General features: G+C 42.8%; 1 protein-coding gene across 1 annotated transcript in view; it reads left to right on the plus strand.

The window, feature by feature from the left end:
• The window catches only part of LOC136872319 (endothelin-converting enzyme 2), a 274,577-nt gene that overhangs the window by 206,454 nt on the left and 47,216 nt on the right, over positions 1-20,907 (plus strand). The window contains exon 11 of the mRNA XM_067146134.2: positions 4,531-4,595. Coding sequence (XP_067002235.2) covers positions 4,531-4,595 — 65 coding nt within the window. The remainder of the gene's footprint in view (positions 1-4,530; positions 4,596-20,907) is intronic.

The raw sequence follows: 20,907 nt of genomic DNA on the forward strand, positions 1-20,907 counted from the left end.
TAGCGTAGAGGAGAGATCCGTTCTTTATGCTTGCCAAGGACCCACCAAGCTGGCCCTAGCAGTATTCTTACTTATATAGAAGATTGAAAACGGAGGCACTATAAATCTCAGATTTGTGAACATTTTATTTGTTTCTATTCGCCGGCTTTGGTCAGCCGGGTCAGCTGTCATGAAGAATATTTTCTGTTGCCTGCAATAGATCTTGCATAATGTGTGACAAGAAGGCCGCCACACTCATTGAAAATTATAAACCGCGTAATTTGAAATTGTCGTGACATGCGCCCATAACCTTTTTTTACCGGGCGAGTTGGACGTGCGGTTAGGGGCGCGCAGCTGTGAGCTTGCATCCGGGAGATAGTGGGCTCGAATCCCACTGTCGGCAGCCCTGAAGATGGTTTTCTGTGGTTTCCCAATTTCACACCGGGCAAATGCGAGGCTGTACCTTAATTAAGGCCACGGCTGCTTCCTTCCCTTTCCTATTCCATCGTCGCCATAAGAAAACATTTTTGTCACAATTTAGCAAGACTCTAGAGGTTATGCTAGAGGCTTGTTAACCTGGGAGCTTACGCCCCCCAGACTCTCTTTGCTTCCCCTCCCGCCCCCTCACGCACAACGGTTACTAACCGGACCTCACCAATCCAGACCAACGGTCTTTTCGCTAGCCTTGGCAACCTTGTAAAACACGCCGTGGCATCGTCCTAGCAGGGCTACAATGGATCCGCAACCTGTGTTTCACGAAGGCTTAGCGGAAGTGCAATAGAATTCTCAATCTTTAAAGGGAGTTTTAAAAATTGCAATCACAGTTTAAAATACCGGTATCGATTTAATATTCATCCATTCTATGACAAGAGACCACCGGCGTTCTAATTCCTTGTTCAGTAATTTAATGATAATTTACATTTTAGCAATATAAATTATTGAAAGTGCACGACTAATACAGCATTGGAACAAAACAGGTCGCCACTATACATAAATTAATAGACTACACCTCCATCCGTAGTGAAATTGTGATCCATTGCTTCAGCCAGTAGGACTTCGATGATTGCCGCAAACACACTTCTTCTTCTTCTTATTCTCATTCTTCTTGTTCTTCTTCTGCTCCTTCACAGTAAATGACAACACGTTCTGGACGTAAAGCGTACGCGTACAACAGTTCGCATCGAAAGGAAAGTACAGGGCATATGGGTTGTGCAACATACGTTGACTGGTTCTCGCATATGTCTTAGGAGGTTGGAGGGGTTTCAGGCTTCGAGGTCAAATTGTTCCTTGCTTCTCCTGATGGAAATTTCCCTAGAACTATTTCTGGTGACTTCTGAGAATTTCCATTTTTGTTCGTGGGGTAAACAGATATTGAGGAAAGAGAAGATAATTCTGTCGAGCTCACTAGCTACAATATAATGCACTGGAAGAAAATCGGCTTTTTAAAAAATACAGTCAAAAGGCATCAAATAAGCAATTATACTCCAAATAGGCACAAACCCCTGAAATAGGCATTTATAGGCACAATAAAACCAACAAAATATAGCTAAAATGACTCTAAAACGGATTTAAATCTGAAAAGCCTACGTTTCTGAACACAGGAATAAAATAGGCAAATAGGCAAATTCCCGTCTCTAGTGATCACACAACACTTCAGTCTTCCGCTGTCCCCTACGCTCCTTATCGCATTGGCTCTTACGATAGTTTACCACGCTCAGAACTGTAGATTCGACCTGCCTTAAAGGTAATAACTAGAGCCCGAATTTTTATGCGTTAATAGGTTAGAATGCAAAGTTTCTGAAGCGAGCAGCATGTATAGTCCACCTTCACAACGATTATGGTATGGGTTTGCATAAATATTAGGGGTACGGCCGATCAGAACTCCTAGAATTTATGTTACTGTTGCTACATTATGGAAGAGCGGATGGCCGACACTTGCTATTAACCAAATTTAGTTTGCAATCTAACCTGTTACGGCATGAAAATCCGGACTTTAGTAATAACTAGGGCTCGGAAGTTGAAGACCGATAAATTATATAAAAAGACTTGCAAAATATCCTGAACTATACAAAAAGGACCTAAGAATGCCATCCAAATTAATTCATAACTGTAGTTTTATCTACATATGTAATGAAGGTATATAATGTTTTAAAATGTAAAATTCTGGTGGTATGCAACCTACAGTGAGCGACATAACTGTTCTTTCAGACAGTATATATATTGTTAGATTCAAGCCTCTGTGGCTCAGGCGGCAGCGCACCGGCCTCTCACCGCAGGGTTCAGTGATTCGAATCCCCGTCACTCCATGTGAGATTTGTGCTGGACAAAGCGGAAGCGGGACAGATTTTCCTCCCGGTACTCGGGGTTTCGCTGTCATATTTCATTCCAGCAACACTCTCCAATAACATTTTATCTGTCATTCATTAATCATCGCCCCAGAGGAGTGTGACAGGCTTCGGCAGCCGGCACAATTCCTATCCTCGCCGGTAGATGGGGGCTTCATTGATTCCATTCCTGACCCATTCGAATGACTGGAAACAGGCTGCGGATTTTCATTTTCATATTTGTATATTAACACAATTTTAAAAAGGAATTCCGTAAATGTTATAAAGACTACTTACAGAATTTAGAATGAAATATGTTTTCCACCTAGAAAGAATTCATCGCACCCCCAATGGACATCATGGAGGAAGAAAGTGAATGTAGTATAACTGGAGTAACGACCCTTCTTTAATTTTTTTTTTTTTTTTTTTTTTTGGCTATTTGCTTTACGTCGCACTGACACAGATAGGTCGTATGGTGACTATGGGATAGGAAAGGGCTAGGACTGAGAAGGAAGCGGCCGTGGCCTTAATGAAGGTACAGCCCCAGCATTTGCCTGGTGTGAAAATGGGAAACGACGGAAAACCATCTTCAGAACTGCCGGCATTGAGGTTCGAACCCACTATCTCTCGGATGCAAGCTCACAGCTGCCCATCCCTAACAGCACGGCCAACTCGCCCGGTAGTAACGACACTAGGGTTACAAAATTTGGAATTCGGAAATCTTAGCTCAGTTGGCTTTGCAGTATATTACAATAGTCATCTCCAGGTTCTTAGGTGTAAGGAATCGTCGGGTTTCAGACAGCACGTTGCGAAACATCGAGAAACTTCTCTCCACATAAACGGATGTCAAGGGTTCAAGGATTCTTCAAAAACACTCACATACAACTTTTCTCTTTTCAATATTTCACTTATTTGATACCCCTGCTTTATTTTCAAGTGTTAGTTTCATTTTTCATTTAATATTCATTTAATTTTCTCTCTTGCTACATAAAATAAGTTTAAGATGTAATGGACGAACGAATGATCATTCGAATTGAAAATGGTCTGTACAAATGTAGTCGAAAAAAGGCGACCTCAAAGCAAGCTAAAAAGGACCTACAAGCCAAAAACTGCCGAAAAAGGCAAAAATGCCGGCAGTTCCCACTGTGCGGACCAGCTGTCGGTGCCGGCAAAACCGATTGTAAGAGTAGTCGGAGCTGTGAATCAGTGGAGGATCACGATATATATCTAGCTAGTATGGTAGCTGTCTGCAGCCTTCAAATGTTGTGCTTCATTGTTTTAAATAGGCTGGATACATCCTCTGAAGGAAGGGTTTCGGTGCTGAATAGAATGTTTGATTCTTACATGTTGTTCATCCTAAAATAGTTGAAAAACTTGTTCCCGTCATTTTTTCAAAAAGTACTAAGAATACCCGAACCTCGTCTCTTTTAATATTGATAGGATGAACCCAACGCAGTCTATTTCTTCTCCATTTCTTCAAACGCCTATGCATGACAATAAACGCTACTGATTTATTGAGATCCATTGCAACCCACGACGTGAATACAACTGCTATGGTGTACTTGTCGGGCATACGATTCACATTCTCGTCGGAGCCGGCTGGATGTCGGTTACCCCACAGCCGGGTAGGTGTGAAATAGGCCTTCAAATGAGGAGGATGTGAAACTATTCTCAGGACAGTCGACGGTGGGGACCAGCTTTCCCAATGTACAGCTGCAAGGTTCGCCAACTCCTGTTCTCTTCCGACTTGCGTAGTATGGGATTTGCTAAGCCTAGGGAGTCTTTCATTTTCACGCCCTTCATGGCCCTTTCCTCTCATTTAACGATCCCTTTATTCTTCCATTTTCATTTCCGATTAGTGTTAATAGAGGTTGGTTGCTCAATTGTACTTCTCCTAAAGCAATAATCGCTATCACCGTTAAACCGAAACCTGCTCATCTTGGCGCAATAAATTTGATCCTCTTCTAATTCAGTGTTGTTGCGTTCACGTCCCACTAACTACTTTTGATGGTTTTTGGAGACGCTGAGGTGCCGGAATTTAGTCCCGCAGGAGTTCTTTTATGTGCCAGTAAATCTGCTGACACAAGCCTAACGTATTTGACCACCTTCAAATACCACCCGACTGAGCCAGGTTCGAATCTGCCAAGTTGGGGTCAGAAGGCCAACGCCACTGAGCCCGGCGTTGCAGATCTAGTTGTCGCAACATGCATGTTATTCTCTGTTTCAGTTGGTCGCACTTCTTGACGCCGCAGAGCACATCACCGGTGTTTGTGTACGGCCTGAATCTCATAGGTAAGTGGTAAGACTGATACAAGCCTCTTGTAAGTAAAAGTAGCTAAATTTTCATATGATCCCCAGCCATAAGACATATTCGTGTCAATATAACAGTATTTGCAGAAAAAGCATAAAACAAACATGATACAAGAAAGTATGATATGAAAGAACAACAAGATATAGCACAGTTCGTGTTCCATATATTTAAACTTACCTCTTTTGTAAGAAAAATTTCAGAAATTATGAGTGCCTAGTAATAATAATAATAATAATAATAATAATAATAATAATAATAATAATAATAATAATAATAATAATAATAATAATAATTGTTCCGGGATAACTTTGGAACGCAGAGAGGTGAAATAAGGTGTGGGCTTAAATGGGTCTAACTACGATATCATAAATTAATTTTAAACTTTAAATAAAGGTTATATTTCTTTTAGAATCTCAAAATTAACGGACAATATTTTTCAGGTACTGGTAATCAGGTATAAAGTAGCAATAGAGATACAAAGTAGAAAATCCAAGGATAGGTAGTTTACAAGTTTTGAGCTCCTGGCTTCAAATTTACAAGTTTTGAGCTTCAGGTTCCAAATTTACAAGTTTTGAGCTCCTGGCTCCAAATTTATAAGTTTTGAGCTCCTGGCTCCAAATTTACAAGTTTTGAGCTCCTGGCTCCAAATGTATAAGTTTTGAGCTCCTGGCTCCAAATTTACAAGTTTTGAGCTTCAGGCTCCAAATTTACAAGTTTTGAGCTCCTGGCTCCAAATTTACAAGTTTTGAGCTTCAGGCTCCAAATTTACAAGTTTTGAGCTCCTGGCTCCAAATTTACAAGTTTTGAGCTCCTGGCTCCAAATTTACAAGTTTTGAGCTTCAGGCTCCACATTTACAAGTTTCGAGCTCCTGGCTCCAAATTTACAAGTTTTGAGCTTCAGGCTCCAAATTTACAAGTTTTGAGCTCCTGGCTCAAAATTTACAAGTTTTGAGCTTCAGGCTCCAAATTTACAAGTTTTGAGCTTCAGGGTCCTACTTTACAAGTTTTGAGCTCCTGGCTCCAAATTTACAAGTTTTGAGCTTCAGGCTCCAAATTTACAAGTTTTGAGCTCCTGGTCCCAAATTTACAAGTTTTGAGCTCCTGATTCCAAATTTACAAGTTTTGAGCTCCAGTCTCCAAATTTACAAGTTTTGAGCTCCTGGCTCCAAATTTACATGTTTTGAGCTTCAGGCTCCAAATTTACAAGTTTTGAGCTCCTGGTTCCAAATTTACAAGTTTTGAGCTTCAGGCTCCAAATTTACAAGTTTTGAGCTCCTGGCTCCAAATTTACAAGTTTTGAGCTTCAGGCTCCAAATTTACAAGTTTTGAGCTCCTGGTTCCAAATTTACAAGTTTTGAGCTTCAGGCTCCAAATTTACAAGTTTTGAGCTCCTGGTTCCAAATTTACAAGTTTTGAGCTCCTGATTCCAAATTTACAAGTTTTGAGCTCCTGGCTCCAAATTGACAAGTTTTGAGTTTCAGGCTCCAAATTTACAAGTTTCCACATGTGGAATTTAGATAGATAAGTATAGAAATCTCCCAAAATACCATTTAAAAGCACATTGCTCCAGCGGTTACAAAACAGCCTTCCAAAGGCACCCTTAATACTACAGCAATCACAGAACAGAGCTTACATGCTCTCCAACATTAACCAAGGAGACTGCGCTCCCAATTTCTTACAATATCTTACGAATTTCTGGCCTCTCTAGGCCCAACTTGCAATTTTACAATTTACTACCCAGGGATAACTAGTACCCAATCTAATGGGCCTTCGTGGAAAAAGAACACAAAATGAATGGAGGCGTACATTTGCGCTCCTAGAAAATTAAGTATAAAATCCTAATTGGGCTCTCGGCCCGATGATATAGGGCAGGGATGGCGAACCTTTTCCAACTAGTGTGCCATTTTAAGTCTGGTTTATTATTCTCAACTGTCTACTGTGCCACTTGTTATTTTCCTTTGGAATGGCTAGCAACTCCCCACCCCTGACTTCCATCCATAATTCCAAATTATGTTTCATAATATGTTATTACATATATGTTGCAAAATATTACTTCTGATTGCACGTTCCGGTCGTATTTTGCCAATACTGCAGAAATACATTTTTAAATATGTACGATTTAAAATACCTAACATTATTTATTTAAAAAAGGTAGAAACTACCTCACTCCTCATTTCCCTAGTACGCCTCTTCAGTGATGCCTAGGCCATCTATGACAGCTGATGGCAGAGCTGTTGAGGATCCCACCAGCGGAATCGCTGACGGACTGAACATACATATTAAGTGCCCAATGTAACACACTTCTTTATTAAGTATTATTTGATATAGAAATCACAATTACTAATATTGTTAAAGGACATTACGTGAAATATCGTTCTCAACTTCAGTGTGGAACTTGTTGCTGAATCTTAGTCATTTATGTCATTTATGTTTGGTTCATAACTTCTTGTCTTCAATAACAAGCAAGAAGCACTTAGATCTGAACCAAGACGGTTTCTAACTGTTGACGTTCATTGTATAAAATAGTGTAAGTAGCGCTGAAGCAAGTTTCTTCATGGCCGAGACTGTTCCTCTATTCAAGCATTAAGTTCTCCGGTTTGTGGAGGAAGTATTCACCATCAAAAGCACACTCGATTTTCACCAATACTTTACTAAGTTGTACGAATTTTTTCCCCATGTACTGCTTTCTTGAAATCCAGTCAACTCCATTTCTAAACTGTCAATATCTAACCACTCAAAAATTGACCTTCATATCACTCATGTGTACAATATGAAGTTTTGAAATAAAATGCCATACTTTTCCTAAATCTCAAAATTGGATACTCTTTTGGCAATTATTTCTCTTACAAAATTCAAAACAATAAACAGTTACACAACCACACACACACACACTTAACTTCACTAATTGACGGATGTGGGTGAGTGAATGCCTCGCCGGCTGCATCTGATATTTATATCTATCAGTGTTGCCATAATGCACGTCCGAATGGCACCTGAATTTAGATTTTCGGTACTTATTTCTTAAACCTGAAACATTCTGACTATACGATGCATGAGATATGTATAGTCTATAGAACAAGACGTGCATAAGAACGTTGATATGTGCATATGGTGTGCCACCGAAATTGTGTTCGCGTATCACCTAGTGACACGCGTGGCATAGGTTCGCCATCCCTGATATAGGGGATAATCCCAAGCTACTGAGGTGACTCGAATGAAGGTTAATTTAATGCTTTATGGAAAAGAGAAACAGTTACAAAATTGTAGTCACCTCACGATAGATTGAAGGGGAACTCGAGAGGGTAACACATTCTGTATCCCCGATACAGATTCACTACCTGCCATACAAGCAGTATCCTCAAATACCGAACCCCATTCATCAATAATTCATGACATTATATACCTACTAACAAAATTAAAACTTTAAGGATCATCATCACTTTACATGTAGGAGTAGACGACGACGAACTGGCAGATAAACTAGCAAAAAAAGGCACTAGTACATACATGAGAACCAAGCCTCTGCAAACTAAATCAAGAAGATAATCACAAATAAAAGCCTTGAAAAATGGACGAAAGAAACTACCCAACTTACATTAATGTAGAAATGAAAGAAAATAACCTATGGGACAAAAATAAAAGCAAGCCGAGGAAAGAAGCAGTGGCGATCTTTACATTGGAAACAGGACATGACTCATTAGGTGGACATCTAACTAGAATCAAAGTACCCGACGGAAAATTGTATCATCTGCAAAATTATTGGATCAGTGAAGGACTCGAAACACCTACTGGTATGCACAGGACTCAACTCAACCTAACAAAAACAAAGAAATTTACCAGCCATACACTGGACAGCCAGGAACAAGGTGAAACAAGACTCTATTCCCTGACACATCTGTGCATCATTAATGTTATTTTTATATTACTGTTTTTTAGAGATACCAATTTTGTATTAGAGTTACTTCCAAATAAAGTCAACAACAATAATGGATTTATATCCTACTAACTACATTTACTGCTTGCGGAGACGCGAGGTGCCGAAATTTAGTCTCTTAGGGGTTCTTTCACGTGCCAGTAAATCTAGCGACACGAGGCTGACATATTTGAGCACCTTCAAATACCACCAGACTCAGCCAGGATCGAACCTGCCATGGGGTCAGAAGGTCAGCGCCTCAACCGTCTGAGCCAATCAGCCCGCCTATGAGTTTTCAATAATATGGTTATTGTTTGTGAGCCTCAATACAAACTGCCCAGAACTTAACATACTCTTTTTAATTATTCTTATTTTTATTGCTACGGTACTTGTTTAACATTGCACTATAACATCGAAGGTTTTCGACGACGGAGGGATGGGAAATAGCTAGGATTGGGAAGGTATCGGCCGTGGTCTTAATTAAGCATTTGCCTGGTGTGAAAATGGGAAACCACGGAAGACCATCTTCAGTGCTGACGCGCTGGAATTCGAACCCACTATCTCCCAACTGCAAGTTCACAGTTGCGCGACCCTAACCGCACGGCCAACTCAGACGGTATTTTTAATTTATTTTCGACATTTCATTATGAGTATTTGAATATTTATGACATCTCCTGTAGCTTCCCTCAGTTCACTGCAGAAAATTTTCTGTAACCAGTTTTTCCCTTTTTACAAATATGAACACAATATTTCAAAGGTCACTACAAATTGTTTCATCAAAACTAACAGACATGTACCCTCCACTGCGCGGAAACATTATTACTTCGACACACGAATGTGGGCGGAAAGCTTCATCATAAATAAACATATTCCATTACTTTCTTACTTTCATTTTTTTAAAAGAAGAACAGTTAAATTATTTACTGATAAACCTGCAGCAGTGAGTATTTTAGTCATCTTGGAATATTTCATACTTCATGTCCCTTTTCAGTGTAGACAGCCCTGATAAAGAACGACGATGTATCTCTGGGAAGTGCTAAAGATATTTTTTGTCTGTCCATTTAACTTTCACGCATAGAATAATACTTATTTGTTTTTTGATCAAAAGTGTGGTATTTTACTAACAATTTCAAACACTGTTTTTATCAGTTCTTTCACGCTTTAGTTTAAGAATTTCCCCTCTTCTTCTGATTATTTCTCTTCTAACGCAATCCTGTGCGTTATTTATTACTCTATATAGTATATTATCATCCGCAAAATGTCTTGTCTGTAATTCCAGTTCTCTACTCATACCATTTACATATAGGCCATATCATAAAATACAAAGTTCCAATAATACTGCCTTGGGGAAACCCCTACCTAATCACTGCAGGGTCAGATAAAACTTCACATAATCTACTTCTATTTTTTAGAAATTTAGCAAACCAGTCAATCACACTTTTTTCTACTGAAATAGCACTCATTTTCATCAGGTGTCTCCCACGGTAGCTTCCCTCCCAGTCCTAGACCTGCCCTATCCCATCGTCTCCAAAAGACCTGTCTGTGTCGGTGCGACGTAAAACTCATAGCAGAAACAGTGGTAGGCTACACAACGTACTTCCGCTAGAGTTATGTGGGCTACGTGAAGCGCCGCTCATGTATTCAGACATGATAAACAATTTTACATTTTTACGTCGTTTTATTTATTCATTTACGTTTAATTTGCGCAGTTTTAAGCACTTATCAACATTGTATTAAACAACGAGGTGAAAAGTAAGAGATGGATGATTTACAATATCGTTGGATTTGTCGTTTTTTTTTTTAAAAAAGGTCACCACTGTACGATCAAGTTTGCGACGTTCCCGTAGTCGTCTCTTTAGTTTCGACACTTTACTTTTGGCCTTATTCGGTCCCTTATTTAATTTATCTTCCTCATGCATGCGTTTTTATTGTTTTTTTTTGCTTATTAGTCTTATATTTTGAAATATTTTCTCATGGAGACAAATCGCATGACACGTCAATAGAGTCTGCGTGACATCTACACGCCAACCTACCCCGCGTGGTAAGTGACTTTCGACTACCAAAAACGTACCTTCATTTGACGGCTAACCTGTGATGGCTAGCTACCTTAGTCACATCTTGTGCATTCATTCTGCCACTGTCCAGATCCACGGCTAAATAGCGAACTGTCCTTTAGTCCAAGGTGTCCCCGGTTTGATTCCCAGCCGAGTCTGGGATTTTAACATTCATTGACTAATTCCGATGGTTCGGGTCTGGATGTAGGCATGTGCTGTCTTCAGTGCTAGAATTCGTCGCCTTTAAGGTGTCACCACGAAATCATTCCACAAGGACTCTACGGAGGCCACACGCTATCTGCTTTAAAATATTACACAGGGCATAACTATAGAGTCCGCCCCGCAATGTTAGTCACACGAGGCACAAATATGTGACGCACGCGAAAAGACTGTCCTTTGTTTAATTCTTAGGTTTCCACTAGTAGCGCTGGGGTAAGTAGAATAGCACTGTTGCCAACTGTTGGTTGTTATTTGATATGGCTATTATTTTTTTCTTGTCGTGCGGACAATATGCGCCGCGGCGATTCACAGGACAGATTAAATGAGGAATTGAGAAAGTGTAAGGTTACCGTCCGACGCCACGACACTTTCAACCTTTCAACCTCTTTAGTCTTTTGTTTCTTTTGCAGTGGTTGGTAACGTCGGCCAACACCCGTGATTCTTGGCAGATGTAATGGATAATGGCACCTGGACTACTACGTTAGGTTATAATAGTAAATATACTCCTAGGGACGGGTGGGTTGGACGCTGGCAGGCGTAATGAACACATCTCTCCTCCAGAATAATTTCTAGGTAAGAATAAGCAGCATTGAAACTAACCTGTTATGTTATAATCCTTGCGGGGCGGACTCTATATTTCTACCTTACACAGGGTGGTCGAAAACAACGTCAAGCATTATATGAGCTATTGATGGTTGGCCATACTGATAAATAATTTTAAAAAAAATCGATATTAGTCAATCAGATCGCTTCGTGGGCGAATTGAAATGGGCTTTGCGAGGCGGTGCTGCTAAATCGCCAAGTGACTCAAGACCGGCTTGAGGGCATCAATCGAAGAGAAACAACTTAGCCGGGGGAGAGTTTTCAACACGGACCTCAGAGTAGACAGGATCGCACCATAACGATTACTCTGCGGTTACACCGGCTGAAACCCAGGGTGTGTTGCCAATCCTCAGCCACGTGCAGAGTACCAACACCACTTCACAAAGTCCGTTTGAATTCGCCCGCGAAGCAATCTGATTGGCTAATTTCAGCAGCTCATAAAATAACAATGCCGCGAGATATATACGGTAATTCTTTTTTAAAATTATTATCAGTATGACCAATTCTCTACCGTTGTATAAAGTATTCCGATAATATCATAATTCTTGAGCTATAATATTTTGAACCGTTTCGTGAAAAGTATTTAATCGACGTTTCCCTTGAGGAATCCCCACAACCTCAATTTGAATGGCGAATCACGTCCTAAAAACTACCAGTGTAACAGCGGTCACCCCAGTTCAGATATGACCAAAAGTACAGCAGTGATCTGATATTGTTTCCGAGCAGTGAAAGTGTTAAAAGTATTGTAATTTTTCGAAGAATAACGTTTTGTTATGGTGATGCATGTTTATCACAGCAGCAACATGGCTATACCCCTCCCTATAGCTACTGGCTGGATGGGCTGAAGGAGCTGCTACAAGACATAGAGGAATGGGATCTTACTGGGAAAGAGAGTCATCAAGGGATGACGGGAGATTGTGTGTAAGAAGGTAGTCGAAAGAGTGAAATATATAGGTAGGTAAGGGTTATTCTGCCCGAAGGCAGGTCCGAACCTCCGCAGAGGTGTTCCTGAGCCGGAGTTTACGTGCGGTAGGGTGGCTAGTTCCTTTCCGCTCCTCCATTCCCTTACCCCCCCCCACCAACAGCGCGTGGCAACCCATCCAACTCCTGACCACGCCCAATGTTGCTTAACTTCGGAGATCTCACGGGATCTGGTGTTTCAACACGGCTACGGCCGTTGGCAAATATATAGAATAATAATAACGATAGAATGTGACAGCAAGAGAACGCTAACAGAAGTTTGCAAAATAAGTGATAATATGACAATAAGGACGCAATTGTTAACAAAAAGTGAAATGAGAGGAATAATTTGGTGGTTGATGGGAGTACACAAAAATAAAGTTTTAAGAGAAAAAATAACGAGAATAAATGGAAGTGGACTGCAAAGAAGCGAGAAATATCAGAGAGAAATATCATCATCATCATCATCATCCGTTTACCCTCCAGGGTCGACTTTTCCCTCGGACACGGCGAGGGATCCCACCTCTACCGCCTCAAGGGCAGTGTCCTGGAGCTTCAGACTCTTGGTCGGGGATACAACTGGGGAGAATGACCAGTACCTCGCCCAGGCGGCCTCTCCTGCTATGCTGAACAGGGGCCTTGTGGAGGGTTGGGAAGATTGGAAGGGATAGGCAAGGAAGAGGGAAGGAAGCGGCCGTGGCCTTATGTTAGGTACCATCCCGGCATTCGCCTGGAGGAGAAGTGGGAAACTACGGAAAACCACTTCCAGGATGGCTGAGGTGGGAATCGAGCCCACCTCTACTCAGTTGACCTCCCGAGGCTGAGTGGACCCCGTTCCAGCCCTCATACCACTTTTCAAATTTCGTGGCAGAGCCGGGAATCGAACCCGGGCCTCCGGGGGTGGCAGCTAATCACGCTAACCACTACACCACAGAGGCGGACCAGAGAGAAATATACCGATGGGAAAGAGACAATTAACACTGAAAATGAACCTAAATTTTACACACTTGCTAAACCTAGCGAGCTCGATAGGTGCAGTCGCTTAAGTGCGGCCAGTATTCGGTGGATATTGGGTTCGAGCACCACTGTCGGCAGTCCTGAAGATGGCTTTCCCACTGTTACATCATGCAAATGCTGGGACTCTACATTAATTAACGCCACGCCACTTACCACCTACTCCTAGCCCTTTCCTGTCCCATCGTCGCCATCGACCTATCTGTGTCTTGTGTCCGTGTGACGTAAAGCAACTTGTAAAAAAATCGCTAATTTATTAAAAAGAGCACGGAGGAAACCTGCGAGAAGAGCAAAATTATGCAATATTATAGGAGGAATTTGGGAAAAGAAATGTAAAGAAGGTGAAAACAGAGAAAATTATATGTAGTTAAGTAAGAGATATCCTGGATTAAGTAACTTAGTTAATATCGCGGAAATACCTCATAAGAATGAGGTTGTCTAACTTCCAAAGGTATGTCTATATAACGGTCAGAGAATATTTACTATGTGGCAGTAAATTATACTTTAATTACGTGTTGTGACAGTCAATTAGTTCCGGGCTGAGCGGTTCAGATGGTTGAGGAGCTGGCCTTCTGACGCCGACTAGACAGGTTCGATCCTGGCTCAGTCCGGTGGTATTTGAAGGTGCTCAAATACGTTAGCTTCGTGTCGGTGGATTTACGGGCACGTGAAAAAGCTCCTGCAAGACTAAATTTCGGCACCTCTCTGTCTCCAAAAATCGTAAAGGTAGTTAGTGGAAAGTAAAGAGGACAACATTAAGTAATTATTAGTTAGTGCCAGGAAAGTTGAAAAGTGGTACGAGGGCTGGAACGGGGTCTACTTAGCCTCGGGAGGTCAACCGAGTAGAGGTGGGTTCGAATCCCACCTCAGCCATCATGAAAGTGATTTTCCGTTGTTCTCCTCCAGGCAAATGCCGGGGTGGTATCTAACTTAAGGCTACGGCCGCATTTTCCCTCTTCCTTCCAATCTTTCCATCCCCCACAATGCCCCTGTTCAGCATAGCAGGTGAGGCCGCCTGGGCGAGGTACTGGTCATCCTCCGCAGTTGTATTCCCCGACCCAAAGTTTCAAGCTCCAGGACACTGTCCTTGAGGCGGCTGAGTCTGAGGGAGAAACCAACCCTGGAGGGTAAACAGCTTAACAAAGAAATAATTTTTAGTCAGCTGGAATAAGTTTGGTGTTTTTTTAACGAACAAAAATACCGGCATGTAATAGCGATGAATGCGATGGGTGGACGGATTCTGCCCCGGTTGGTGGTCTTCCGTGACTACGTGGGTGGATGGTTGGGGGGGGGGTCTGTTCGTTTTCTTCGTTCGGTCATATGTAGTAAGAGCATGTTTGGTATTTTCTAAAAATCGCATGTCATGGCGATGATTTCAGTGAGCGGGTGCTCTCTCCTACGGTTGATGGTCATTCGTGACGGGGGAAGGAGAGCGTCCATTTCTCCATCCATACTCTACCCCATACTGCACGTGCAGAGTTTTTAGTTTGAGTGTCTTCCACGTCCTCCATATTCACCAGACCTTGCCCCTAGTGATTAAAACCTGTTTGGGCCACTAAATGAGGCACTAGGAGGAGTGAAGGCGGTACACAAGTGGTTGTGCAGACAACCAAGCGTTACTTCCATGCACTTTGTAAACACTGGGGAACTACGTATAAAACTGATGCTATTGTGTACCTCAGTAACACAAACTGTAGAAAATATTGAAGGTATTCATTTGACTCAGACACATACAAGGCGAGCTGGTAGTGAATTCTTCAAATGTCCAGGCTGTACTTATTATGCCACATTCAGTTCCTCGCAGAACAAATCAGATGACTTACACCACGCCCACCGTAGCCCATTGCTAAAATTTGGTTCGGTTCACAATGGTACGGACAGTTCAATGAGACGCCTGGTTCATTATCAAGTGCTGGAAAACATCTTCGGACAGTTATTCAGAATAGCTTCGAATCAGGTGGTCTGTAGTTGATTTTTTCTATATTTAGAAACAAAGGATATCTTATCGGAAACCAGAGAAACCGAGATAAAGCCTGTTTAAATAAAACCCTTTCTCTTGGGCTTGGCGATAACAATTCCACACAGGAAAACAAATAACCACTAGGAAAAGAGACTTCACGAAAGTTATCGAGTGCTGGTATATAATTTATTTATTTATTTATTTATTTATTTATTTATTTATTTATTTATTTATTTATTTAATTTATTTATTTATTTATTTTTATTTAGAGCCTCCGTGGCTCAGGCGCCAGCGCGCCAACCTCTTACTGCTGAGTTCCGTGGTTCAAGTTCCCGGTCACTCCATGTGAGATTTGTGCTGGATAAACCAGGGGCGGGACAGGTTTTTCTCAGGATACTCCTGTTTTTCCTGTCATCGTTCATTCCAGCGACATTCTCCAATTTCATTTCATCTGTGCGTCAATAAACATTGCCCCAAAAGAGTGTGAAAGGCTTCGGGAGCCGGCACAATAATTCCTATCCTCACTGCTAGCATACCTGACCCGGTCGAATGACTGGAAACAGGCGGAGGATATTCGTTTTCAATATTTTTTATTATTTTATTTAATCATTTCACCCACCAGCGTTGGCTTTTCGCCCAGACTCAGCGCCTCAAGAGCAGTGTCCTGGAGCGTAAGACATTTGGTCGGTGATACAAATGGGAAGGAGAACCAGTACCTCGCCCAGATGTCCTTTCGTGCTAAGCTGAACATAGGCTTTGTGGGGGGGATGGGAAGATCGGAAGGAATAGGCAAGGAAGAGAGAAGGAAGGAGCTGTGTCCTTAAGTTAGGTACCGTCCCGGCATTTGCCTGGAGAAGAAAACCATTTCGAGGATGGCTGAGGTGGGAATCGAACCCACCTCTACTCAGTTGATGACCCGAGGCTGAACGAACCCCCGTTACAGCCCTCCTAACACTTTTGAAATGTCGTGGCAGAGCCGGCAATCAAACCCGGACCTCCGGGGGTGGCAGCCAATCATACTAACCATCACATCACAGAGGCGGACTGAAGTATACACATTGTTATAAAATGAAATGCAAAGGAAACGGCGTATGGCTTTTAGTGCCGGGAGTGTCCGAGGATAAGTTTGGCTCGCCAGATGCAAGTTTTTGATTTGACTCCCTTAGGCGACCTGCGCGTCGTGATCAGGATGAATTGATGGTGGAGACGACACACAGACCCCGTGCCAGTGGAATTAACCAAATATGGTTAAAATTTCGTACCCTGCCTGGAATCGAACCCGGGTCCCCTGTGATCAAACACCAGCATGCTAACCATTTAGCCATGGAACCTGATTTTAAAATGATGACTTTCTTTGAATTTTTCTTGTTGGCCTGTCTTCCTATATAGTGGGGTCGGTACTTCGTGCAGATTTGGCCCACCTTACGGCCACAATTCCTTTCTTTTTAACGTTGACTTGTGTTCCTCGACAGTGGGTATACGGAAAGGAAAATTTCAAGACGCTTTTTGAGTTTTGGCAGAACGCGTATTTCGCCGAGAGTGTTTGATGTCTCAATTGGCAGATAAAAGAGGAGGCTACCTTTCCAGAAAAAAAATCTGAAACGTAGTTTTGATGGAATAGCACTCCAAAGTACGAAAAAAATTGTGCCAGATATGTGACGACACACGCATACTCTGTTATAAGAGCCTCCGTATATATTCATCCTTCCATCAGTTCTCGCGCCGGCACCGCGGTGTAGGGGTATCGAGCCTGCCTCTTATCCGGAGGCGCCGGGTTCGATTCCCGGCCAGGTCAGGGAATTTTACCTGGACCTGAGGGCTGGCTCGAGGTCGACTCAGCCTTCATGATTAGAATTGATATCTGACGGTGAGATAGCGGTCCCGGTCTAGAAAGCCAAGAATAACGGCCGAGAAGGATTCGTCGTGCTGACCACACAACACCTCGTAATCTGCAGGCCTTCAGGCTGAGCAGCGATCGCTTGGTAGGCCAAGGGGGCGATCAGTTCTGGCGCTGTAGTGTACTCATGCGTTACTCTGAATCAAGTTTAATGACTGACGACGAGTTTGATATTGATGTGCCAATCATCACGGTGGCCGATTTTAACATAGACATCCAAAGAAATGAAAAGGCATTTGATTCACTCAAACATCACTTTAATTCGAATATTGTACCGAGCAACTATCCCAGCACATTGGCAATTCATTTATTGATCTTACTTTTACTCGTAATATTACCCCCAACTCTTAAATTCTGTCTGTTATTTCTCACATCACAGACCCATACCACACCGAGTTATTACCCACATTCTAAGTGTTACCACAGTCTAAACAATTTCGTGTGGCTATTTGTAGCCGGGTGCAGCCCTTATAAGGCAGACCCTCTGATGAGGGTGGGCGGCATCTGCCATGTGTAGGTAACTGCGTGTAGTGTTATGTGTGGTGTGTGAGATGCAGGGATGTTGGGGACAGCACAAACACCCAGTCCCCGAGCCAGTTTAATTAACCAATGAAGGTTCAAATCCCCCACGCGGCCGGAAATGGAATCCGGAACTCTCTGAACCAAAGGTTAGTACGCTGCCCATTCAGCCAACGAGTCGGACACCTCTGAGTAATGTTAATAGAGGATGCTTGTGCTTCCACTTAAAGGAATCATATTCACCACCACCACTCCTGCAAGAGGAATTTCCAGCTCATCAGTGTCTCAGAGAACAGTAAAAATAACTAGAGAACGTAAAATGTAAAAAATATTGGCAATGGCGTCCTTGGCTCACCGGGAAGGACGCGGGTTCGATTTCCCCTCAGAAAGTGGAACAAATTAAGGAACCAGGTTTCCACATCTGCTGCAGCACATGGCCCTGAGGTTCACTCAGCCTGCACCAAAAGTGAATACCGGGTTAATTTCCGGGGGCAAAGGCGGCCGGGCCGAAAGTTAAACACTGTACCCTACTTAGCGTCAAAAGTTACGGGTAGTGGAAGGTTTTACCTTCTATTTCTCCAAAGGCATTCATGGCCTCTACGAGCGAATTGCTCTTCCAGGGCTGTAGTCGAGAGTATATGCGAGTATACGCCGTATGCCCTCAGCTTATTCCACTCATTAGTAGGCCTTCTGATTTCTTGCGTAGGATACCTTCTGCTTTCGTTTCTTTTTAATTTCGTTATTCCGTGAATGAGTTTTTAACTCTCCAACTACGGTCATAATTGCGAACATCGAAGGTTCAGGTTGATGAATAACATAATCAGTCATCGCTCATCACTGTTCTTTCCTTAAATCACTTGCATGCATTAAAATGCCACCCAAGAATTGTTCCAGCGAGATAGGCGCAAGAGACTATCAGTGTTCGTTTTCTGTGTATGATTATAATGCAACACCCACAAAGATTCTAAAATATTGTCACAGAAGAGACAATTAATCTATTTCCTATAGCTCTGCATATCTTATACATGATGTATTGTTTCTTTTTCCTCAATAAACGGAGTACTTTTCGGGGAAAACTATGGCGGGTGGGATGCGGGCGCGCTCTGGGGGTTCACTTCGCCAGTTTACACTATTCCTTCCTTTCCTTACAGGTTTGCACAACGCATACTCCTACACTTAAATGTTTTACTAATTTTTCGATTTCTACGGCCTAAGAGCCGCTCGTTCGGCTGATGGCCCGCCTAGCCCATCTGGGTTAGGAGTTGAAGTAACTTTTTGATTCGGATTTTGTTCCAGCGAGAAGACTGATGTCAAACGAAAAGAGGCATTTTCGAGAGTTTTTCTTTCTTTATTTCATAATCTGTTTACCCTTCAGGGTTGGTTTTTCCCTCGAACTCAGCGAGGGATCCCACCTCTACCGCCTCAAAGGCAGTGTCCTGGAGCGTGAAACATTGGGTCGCGGGATACAACCCGGGAGAATGACCAGTACTTCACCCAAGCGGCCTGATATGCTATGCTGAATAGGGACCTTGCGAGGGGATGGGAACATTGGAAGGGATAGACAAGGAAGAGGGAAGGAGGCGTCCGTGGTCTTAAGTTAGGTACCATCCCGCCATTTCCCTGAAGGAGAAGTGGGAAACCACGGAAAGCCACTTCCAGGATGGCTGAGGTGGGAATCGAGCCCACCTCTACTCATTTGACCTCCCGAGGCTAAGTGGACCCCGTTCCAGCCCTCGTACCACTTTTCGAATTTCGTGGCAGAGCCGGAAATCGAACCGGAACCTCCGCGGGTGGCAGCTAATCACACTAACCACTACACCACGGAGGCGTACAAAATACCTTCTACGTATGAATACCCCTCAATCCCGTTTCCTGATACAGGGAATGATTTGTTTTTTTGTTTATACAAGTTGCTTTACGTCGCACCGACACAGTTAGGTCTTATGGCGACAATGGGACAGAACAGGGCTAGGAGTGGGAACGAAGCGTCCGTGGCCTTAATTAAGGTACAGCGCCCAGCATTTCGCTGGTTTGAAACTGGCGAAACCACGGAAAACCATCTGCAAGGCTGCTGAGAGTGAGGTTCGAACCCACTATATCCCGAATACTGGATTCTCTGTTTAGGAATGTGGTGAGATATGAAATTATATGGCATGTTTTTGCGGCCGGATGCACTTCCTGATGCCTACCTCAGTTAAGGAGCGAACGACGATGAAATGAAATTAGGTAAGGAGGCGGAAGGAAACGATTGTGGCCCACGAATGAGAACTGTTCCAGAATTTGCTTTGAAGTGAAAATGGGAAATCACCGAACAGCCGACGGTGGGGTTCGAACCCTATTTGTCTCTCGAATACAGTCCGACTCGTTGGCTGAATGCTCAGCGTACTGGCCTTCGGTTCAGACGATCCTGAGTTCAATTCCAGGCCGGGTCGGGGATTTTAACCTTCATTGGTTAATTCCAATGGCTCGATGGCCGGTTGCCTTTGCTATCCCCAACAACCTTGCAACTCACACACCACACATAACACTATCCTCCAGCACAATAACACACAGTTACCTACACATGGCAGATGCCACCTACCATCATCGGAGGGTCTGACTTACAAGGGCTGCACCTGGCCAGAAATACCCACACGAAATTGTTATTATTATCCCCGAATGCAGAACTTGGCTCCACAGGCAAAGCGATTCCGCTCGGTTTTAAAATACCTTCTAAAATATATTCTGATTTTATGCCAAACTGGGGACGTTTGTTGTAACTAGCTGTAACTCTAATTTATTTTACGCTAGGATGGTCTGACATCCGATAATTGTCATGCGCTGACTTAGAGTATACCCTGTGAAAATTTTGGGACTACAGCGCTGGATATTAAAGGAGCACCATTATTCAACTAATGCCATAAACTATTTCTTTACAACTTTGCTATGTTATTATTTTTTATTTTTTGCTAGAGGTTTAACTAATACATCGAAAGTTTTGGGCTACGCAAGGATGAGAAAGGGCTAGGAGTAGGGAGGAAGCGGCCGCGGCATTACTTTAAGGTTCAGCCCCAGCACTTGCCTAGTGTGGACATGGGAAACCACGGAAAACCATTTTCAGGGCTACTAACAGTGGGGTTCGTACCCACTGTCTTCCGACTGCAAGCTCACAGCT

This window comes from Anabrus simplex, chromosome 4, assembly GCF_040414725.1.
Source record: "Anabrus simplex isolate iqAnaSimp1 chromosome 4, ASM4041472v1, whole genome shotgun sequence".
In the NCBI taxonomy this organism is placed as follows: domain Eukaryota; kingdom Metazoa; phylum Arthropoda; class Insecta; order Orthoptera; family Tettigoniidae; genus Anabrus; species Anabrus simplex.